Source organism: Lutra lutra, chromosome 18 (assembly GCF_902655055.1).
Source record: "Lutra lutra chromosome 18, mLutLut1.2, whole genome shotgun sequence".
Classification (NCBI taxonomy): Eukaryota; Metazoa; Chordata; class Mammalia; order Carnivora; family Mustelidae; genus Lutra; species Lutra lutra.
The window spans coordinates 2,088,538-2,097,148 of record NC_062295.1 but is presented as its reverse complement, the minus strand read 5'-3'; the positions used below and the strand labels follow the sequence as shown (position 1 = coordinate 2,097,148).

The 8,611-nt window shown below is 55.3% G+C and overlaps 1 protein-coding gene across 1 annotated transcript in view; it reads right to left on the bottom strand.

Moving 5' to 3' along the window:
• Positions 1–213: 213 nt before the first annotated feature.
• PDPK1 (3-phosphoinositide dependent protein kinase 1) overlaps positions 214–8,611 on the bottom strand; it is a 74,436-nt gene continuing 66,038 nt past the window's right edge. Inside the window, exons 12-14 of the mRNA XM_047713060.1 lie at positions 7,102–7,159; positions 6,078–6,230; positions 214–5,839 (exon numbers count right to left, since the gene is read on the bottom strand). Coding sequence (XP_047569016.1) covers positions 5,723–5,839; positions 6,078–6,230; positions 7,102–7,159 — 328 coding nt within the window. The 3' untranslated portion in view covers positions 214–5,722. The remainder of the gene's footprint in view (positions 5,840–6,077; positions 6,231–7,101; positions 7,160–8,611) is intronic.

Below are 8,611 nucleotides of genomic sequence, written 5' to 3'. Positions count from 1 at the left end.
CCTGGTGTCACGCGGCAGGCGGAAGTTCCGGTCCGGAAAAGCGGCCGGTCGAGCCCCCTTCCGGCCGGAGCCGGGCGTCGGGCTCGAAGGGCTCGCCGGCTTTCGCCCCGCGGGCGTGCGCCGCGCAGACGCTGGGTTCCGGGCCCGGAATGCAGATGGCCACTGTGCCCGACCCGCGCCCCCGGTCAAAGAAGAGTTACGCCAGCGACCGTCTACACTCTACATGCTTTTTTATTACAAGACTACCGAGCATACGTGGAAAATTCATCATCCAGTAACTACATCTAAAGCACAAATATTTGAAAAAAAGAGAAGAAACAGATTCATTAAATTATATGATTAAATCATTGACCAAATAGAAAATTTATATAATAAAGCCAGAAAAAAAGTTGTAAAATATAGTTTACAATAATTATTCACATTCAAGGCTGTACATCAATACATACAACAACGTGGCCCCGAACATGAATTCAATCCAAATAATTCATATATTAGATTTTAAATAACACAGACTGAACTAGAGGCCAACAATAGCCAGCAAATAACCTTATATAAGAATAAAAATACAAAAGTGTATATCCTAATATCATTGCATTATTTGTTTTCATATGTTTTAAATTTTTGCTTTGCCTGTACATCACAGTTACAGCTACAGACCAGGTAGAGAATTTTACACATGTTCTAACTGACTGCCACCAACCTGAAAGACAGCTACCATACTATTGATTCATCCTATTTTGTGTAAAGGAACAGCTACAGCAGCTCTAAATACTGCAAAAATTTATTTTTGTCAACGTCCAATCAAACTTCTGATAAGGATAGAGGCTTTTCACCAGCAAAATGACCCCTATTCCTAAGTCATTCTGCCAGACGGGTTGGGACTAGGGTGCATCACACGCTAAGAAAAGGTCTGCCTTTGTAAAAAGTTCTCTGCACGCAAAGGTTGGTGCTCCTTCATACTGAAGAAGTGGGTTCTGAGGAAAACAGGTACACATGCAGGCCGGTTCAGCTGTCTGCATGAGCCAGAGAGAAAATGGCTCTTCGCTGCAACAGCGCCTTCCCCAAACCAGTTCTCTACAGGCAGCCTGATCTGCAACTCCGCAACCCGGGCCAGCAGCCTGCACCCCTTGGACGCTCTGGAAGGGACTCCTGCCCTGATTTAAGGCACTTGCCATATAGGCTGCCTAAGAGGGAAGGGCCACACCCACCTGAGTCACCATCAGCTCACGTGAGCTTTGGATGAAAAGAAAGGATGTGGAAAAAAGTACATGGCGACATCTCTAAGAACAGTACCTTTATCGTACTCTGGCAAGTGGCTGCAGCCTCTGCATCTGGGGAGTGAGCACCCCCAGTCTGTGCATCAGACAGGGGGCGGGGGACCCGGGGTGTCAGGGGAGGGCAGGAAGTCCAAATCTGCACAATCCAGCCAAAATCTCTGGCAGACTGGTGATGCTGCGTACGGCACCAGAAGGAATCTCTCACGCACCTCTCCCCTCGCAATTAGTGGACCCCAAACTACAGTGGAGAAATTAGGAATGAAACCAAACTGGGTAGCCTGGGTTTGAAGCCAGCCAGACAACCTGCAACACCACAAGGGCGGACAGGGAAGGAGTCCCAAAAGCCAAAAGGGTCAGGGCCACCACCCTCTACTGGAGAAGGCCTGGCCGCTGCGCTGGAATGAACTGCTGAGACCTCCGTACTGAGCACCACCCCCTGAGCAGCACGGGGCCAACAGCCTTCCGGGAAACCCAGCTGCCTCCGTGGTCTCTTTCTCAAGCAGAGGGTTTGCTCTTCTAAGGATTCCAAATGGCCCAGTGTATTTTCTGAGTCTGCAAACTTAATGACAAATCACCCACTGAGTGTGTGGCAAGGTCAGTTCAGCGCTTGTGTATCTCTGCTGCCTGTGCAGACGCAGATTCAGTACCATTGTGGACACGAAGCACAAGCTTCGGAAAATCCCAGCAAGTGCCTGAAAGCCACGGCAGCAGGGACGGGAAGGTGCTAACATGCAAGCGTAATCAGATTGTCAATGAAAATAAGGAAACGACTTTCGGAAGAATCTGTCACAAACGGACTGCAATAAATGGTATCACTTTAGCATTGTGGGGGGGAGAAAAAAAAAGAGCAGTCTTACTAGGACATCCTTTGGAACACACACTTTACCAGAGACGGATTTGTTCTGAATGAGGAGCTTGTGGACTAGCTCTGAGCATCCAAGCCTCAGGTCAAGACGGAGCAACAGAGACTAACGCCACCTTGAAAATAAACACTTTGTGACCCAAAAACACTACCTCAAAAAAACTGAGGGTGCGGCATCGGAGTCAAAATCAAAGATTTATGAGGATATTCACCACAGCATTATGTAAATAGTGAAACCCAGAGACCATCCAAATGTTTTATAATAGGAAAATGGTCAGATAAGTGATGGTAAAATTTATAACCATTAAGCTCTACAATCACTAAAAACAATGTTTTTAATCATTGTTTGTGACATGGAGAAATGCCTAAGATAAACGATCGAGTAAAACAAGCTAGATGCAGAACAGCGTGTGCTTCGTGTTCCCAGTTGAGTTGAAAAAGCAAACACGTGTGTGTGCATGGGGGGTGGTCTCTCCTGGGTGGTAAGCCTACAGGCGATACTCTCGGAAAACAAATGTTTGAAGAAAGTACAGAACCACCTGGAGCCCCTAGGTTGGCACATGGCCCTGGGTGAGTCTGTGCCACGGGGCTGCCTCCTGCAATGCCTACAGGCGTTGGCCATAAATACCACAGAGCGGTAGCAGGGGTCTGGAGAAGGCGCGGGTCCTGCCAGCCCTGGCACGAGCAGGAGGCATCTCCCGCAAAGCAGGTGTGTAACACGCTCTCCTGAGAGCCAAGATCAGAACAGCAAGACAGCACAGTGCCGTGCCCCAGGTAGGGCCTTGTGCAGCCCATGGGGCCACCTGATACCACAACCCAGTGTCCACACTCCTGCTCAGGTCCACAGAAAGAGGAAAGGAAACAGTCCCACCCAAACCTGGCTTCCTGGAGTTCCCAGAGAGGGGCGACGCGCAGTGGGCCCCCTGAGCCTGTGGAGGCCACAGGCCAGCCCCCTATACTATGCCTGGCGAGGCCACATGGTGTGGGACCGGCCCTGCTTGCCAGCTAGCGGTTTGGCACTGAACCTTCTCCTTGCCCTCACTGACACATGGCTCCTGGATCTAGTCAACAGCAGGGCACTTTCTCAGCGTGGCGAAATCATCTGTACTTTCACGTACGCCTGTGTACATACTCGACCGACAGCCATGCCCACGTCTTAGAAGGCAAGGCGCCCACACGCCAGGGCAGAAGCTCTGAGGATGAGCTGCACAGGACGAAAGCTGACACAGACAAGCACAGTGCAGGGAAAGAACATGTATGTGCCTTTAAAGGGGGGGGGGGAAGGCTCTGAGAGGAGAAAGGTGGCACAGGGAGAAGGGCTCAGCTGTCACTGGCTCAGGTAAGGGGAGTCACTTCAATTCTGTCAGCTGTAAGCTGAACCCCAAACCCCTCATTCTCTAGTTTTGGAGGTTACAATGGAGCTGGTGGGTGAAGCCCAGGAGGTAGTGGCACCGTTCAGGGGGAAGGCAGCAGCGGACTCCCGTCTCCCCCAGAGCAGCCCAGCTGAGTGCTCTCGTTCAAGCCAATGCCAGCTCCGCTCGTCCCTGTAGCCGGACCCACGGAAGCACGCGGTGCGGCAGCAGCCCCCAACTCTCTGAACGGCCCACCCACGGACGTGAGGGCTCCGAGAAAGGCAAATGATCAACATGGGGAGAAAGCTGGAAATGACGTTCCTGAAGGCCCGGCAAGACTTACGTTTTTGAAAAGCAGGTGAACACAAAAGCGAAGAGGAGGAAGAGGGGAGCTTGACTTATGACCCTGGCCCGGGACAGGCACGCCCCCAACAGCTTGGCATCCGCCCTGGCGTGGGCACGCATGCACACGCACCCTCGCTCGCGCACAGCTCTCACACAGCAGTGCTCAAGACTCAGGCCTCACCTCTGCTCCTGTCCAGCCCCCGCACGGCCCAGCAGGGACACCTCCGCGGCCATGCTTCCCTCCCAGGCTGACAAGGGCCACTCTTCTCACTAAACCCGTTTGAGAAAGACATCTTTTGTCTAAATCTGGACCACTCTTCGACACGGGGTGTCGAATGCTTTGAGACAGGAGATGGGGGTAGAGTTGTCAGGGGGAATCTTTCATGTGTGAACCTTGTGCTGGTGCCTTCATGAAAGTTAAAGGAAACTACAAAGTTGTTCATCCCCTGGAGACAGACAGAATGTCTGTGAGCGGCCTGCAGGCTGTGGACCACCCTCACGGGACAACCTGGGCAGGGAGAGGAACTCTGAGCCCCACCAGGCCCACAGGCTTTCTCTGTCCAGGGGGCAGCAGCAAAGAAATCAAAGGACCGGTAAATCGTGGACCCCCTGCGGTAGGTACACAGCACTGAGCTGCCTCTGAAGAGGGAAAGGCAGGCTGGCTAAAAGCACAGGGGTGAGCAGGCTGGGTGCTCGGACCCCCGTGTGGCGTTCCTATCCTCGTGCAGGGACACTGACGCTTTCATCCCGGCAAGGCCCATGTCTTGCCGGGGATCAATGACCGGGCAGCCGGAGGCGGCTTTCAGACTTTCACTGTGGAGATGTGAACGTGCTGGGAGTCAGGCTACGAGAACGTTCCCTCACCATGAAAGGGGTGTGTGTCACAGCTGGGCGACTACTGGTGCCCAGAGCCCCTCAGCCCTAGCAAACCGCCCTGAGGGCCTACACGTTCCACCCTCTGACCAAACTCTCAGGGGGAGTTCATCAGGCAGCACCCCTCCACGTGGGGGACACTGGGCCCAGTCTGCCCTGCTGCGCGGGCCTTGCACGGAGCGGGGCACAGCCCTCCCTATCTCCTGGCACGAGTGGGCGCCCACCTCTGACCGTGCTCTTTCCAGACCTGTGCCTCCTTCTAGCTCCACAGGGCCAACCCCGTGCAGAGGGACACTCAATCCGGACGGCCTGCCGGCACCCTCCGACCTCAACAGCGGCCCCATCGCGCACCCCGACAGCCCGCTCCACGTCTCCCCCCCCCCCCCCCCGGAGCCTGCCCAACGAGCACAAGGCATGGAGCACTCACGGCCAGAGCGATGCAAGAAGGCAAGCAGGGGCCCTGGCGGGGCACAGGGGCATCAAGTAGGGACACAAGAAAAAGAGCACACGGACCAAAGCCAAGAACCCCCCCGCCCCGCAGAGATTGAAGCCGCTCCGGCAGAGGCGCACACGGCTCCCTGCCGGCGGGTTCTGTGGTCACTGAGGGGCAGAAAGAGCCCAGACACACATCCCATCCCCTCGGCCACAGGAGGACCGGCCAGCGGGTGACCAGGACGTGTGGCGCAGAGCTGGTGACTTGAGTCTGTTCCATTCGCCCGGGTGGGAATCAGGTGGACGTGCACAGCGCTGGGTCCCCACGGCGGGGAGAGCCTGGGGAGCCTCCACAGAGCACAGAGAGCAAGCAAAGCGACCCTGAATTCCTTTTCGTTATTGGTTCTGTTCTTCGTGTGGTTGGGTATTTTTTTCTTCTTTTCTTTTAAATAAAAAAGCTGCAAGGTTCCGCCGTCTGCGTCCCCCTTGAGATGGCTGGCAGGTGGTCTGGAAGCGTCCCGGAGGGTGGCGAGCCGCGCTGGGGCGCGTGTCCTGGCAGCAAGAGCGGCAGCCGCGGCCTGTCACTGCACGGCGGCGCCCGGGCGGCTCTGGTACCCGCGTCTCCACACCTCCTGGATTTTCTTGCACCATTTGTGGGCGTTCCCGCTCGGGTCCATCAGGTAATACGTCCTGTTTGGCTGCCGAGACAGAGACCACACGACGTTGCAAGGGGGTCCCACTGAGCGCAGCACCCCACTGAGGCCGCCACGGGGACCTCTGACAGCACATGAACACGTGGCTTTCCCTGCCATATGTGCACACAAGGACCCCAGCTCCCTCGGGTCACCCCCATCCCGATGAACATGCACCGGGGCCCCGGGACACAAAGAAAGGGGCAGACAGCCACCCTGCAGAGGACAGCCTGCACGAACTCACCGTGTGCACGAAGAAGGTTTTAAAATTCTTGGCCTCTGGTCGGAGCTCTTGTGACCACGGAATTTCCCCTTTCAGGACTTTGTTGACAGGATCCACATAATACAAGTGGGGCCCTTCTGTAAGCAGTAACTGTCGTCGTCGTGCAAACAAGCCCTGATGCAAAAGGAAAAGGCCCTGCTCATCAGGGCTCAGAAGTGGGGGCGGGCGGCACCTACCGCAGCCTTGGAGGGCGGGTCATCAAGAGCAGCCTGGGGCGCCAGCCCCCCACCCTCTCACCAGGGACCTGGCCTCCCCCCGGCCATGGCCCCAGCCTCTCAGGGCAGAAAGGGGCAGGCAGAACATAGCGCCCAGCCTGCCAGCCTTCATGGGCTGGATCCCAACAGCCCCACTTGGGCATGTCTCCCTCCCTTGTCACACAGGGGAGCTGCAGCGCCGACAGGCAAACCCGAGCCTGCTCCACCGAGCCTGCTGGGGAGACTCAGGGCGCCCCTCGTGCCCTCTGCACCATGGGCAGGGGTGGGTGGGGTGGGGGAACGCATGCTCCCCACTGCCGGTGCTGCACAGGGCCGGCGTGTGCAGCATGGCCAGGAACGGAATGGAGGCCTGGGAACTGAACTCAGAAAGGCCCGCGTTGTCAGAGGGAGAGCATTTGTGGAGCCTGAAATTTCTGACACAATTAATCCATTTAATTAATCCAGAAAACAAACAAATAACAATTTTCAAAAACAATTCTAATGAAGTAAGAGACAATTTGCTAGGATATCAAAACCCTGGTTCCAAGCCAGAAACGAGAGGCTGTACTTCTATTTTACCACAGCCTTCCTGTGTGGTTTCAAACAGCTTCCCCTGAGTGGCTCGAGTCTTCCTGAGCCGCCCAATCTAGAAATGATCTTTCGAGAAAGGGAACCAAGACCAAGGACGCACACACAGCAAGGGTCAGGCGGAGCCCATGGCGGAGGGCCAGACCCTGACGCGGCTGAGGCGAGACAGACACTCAGGGAGGTGCGGCAGGAATCGGACTCACCTTTCGCTTATCTACGGGACCCATCTTTAGTATTAAGTTATTTTCTACAAACTGATGCCTATAAAAAGAAGAAAATAAGAGTGAGACTCGCAAGTCAGGGTCAGAAACTCTCCACGCTCCTCCACTCAAACCGAACTTCCTGAGGGCATCGGTGACCCTCGCCCAAACCTCTCCAGTCACAGCCCCAACTCGCTCCAGGAACTCGGGGGCCCCCACTGTCACAGCCCACGCAGGCGCCCACCGCTCGGAGGCTTCGGTCGGGGTGCAGACTGGCACTGGCACACGCAGCACCGCCGCCTGCTGCCACCTCTGGCTTGGCAAAGCCTACCCGGTAGCAGAGAAGGGGCGGCGAGGTGACGCTGTCCGTCTTCTTCTGAACACAGCTGGAGTGCACACGGAGCCCCAGACAGGCTGCAGGCTGCTGAGAGTCAGCCTCAGGACCCAGACCGTCGGCCACGCACTACCTCCCGAGCGGGGCCCGCCGGTCTGATGCTCAGAAAGCACCGAGCAGCCGGGAATCACGGATCCCAGAAAGACCCCGGCCGGGCTCGGTTTAAGAACACCTTCTCCGGTGTTCCTACCACAGTCACAGAGCTCTCCCACTCAAATATGGCAAGAGCTGGGAGGAGAGAGTGAGGAACACAATTTCGACTTACTGTGCATCGTGAGCAAATACTTTACACTTGGGCTCTTAGCTGGATCAAACACGTTACTTAATGTCTGCAGGTTCTTGCTTTTGGTTAAAGTGAGCCGTGACCAGTTTATGTTCTCACTCTACTGAAATTCCTTATCTGAGGATCTACTGTAGAACACAATACTGTATTTGCAAAGGCCTAAGACAACTGTCACCTCAAACAGTGACACTTCTACCGCTTTAGTATCTGAGCGCACCCACACAGGACCCAGTGCGTGCAAGACGACCGGCCAGGCCGGCGGAAGCGTGTCCTCCCACCAGGCTCACCTGGCCCCGCGGTCTGCCACGCCAAACCAAGCAGACCCATGGTGGCTCCAGACCTCACCCAGGCTGTGTCCCCAGGGACCCAGCCTGCATGGGAGGGGCCCCAGCTGCATATGGATTTTGAAAACTGGAAAGAATTTTAACGAAAAAAGTGCTGTATGAGGATAAGTACAGTACTTCACTCTTAGAGGTATTTAAAAACCTAACCAACAAACAGAACCAAGACTTGAAGCAGAGGAAGAAAATTCAGGGGATTCTGGAAAAGCAGATGTAACCATCTGCAGCACAGAGAAAGGTCACACAAAAAGCCTCTGCTGGCCAAGAGACCCTCCTGCACAAGCCCTGGACACATGGTGAGGCCCACAGGCTATCGCAAGGGGAAGACGTGGATTTAGCTGTACTAGGTGCGGGCGGTGAGGCCCGGGGCTCTGGGCGGATGGTGCCATGGTGCCAGGGAAGCCGGACACAGGCACGGAAAGAAGTGGCCTCCTGGCGTCTCCGCAGCCTCACGTGGTCTGACAAGAGACACCAAATAAAATATTAACTCGAACA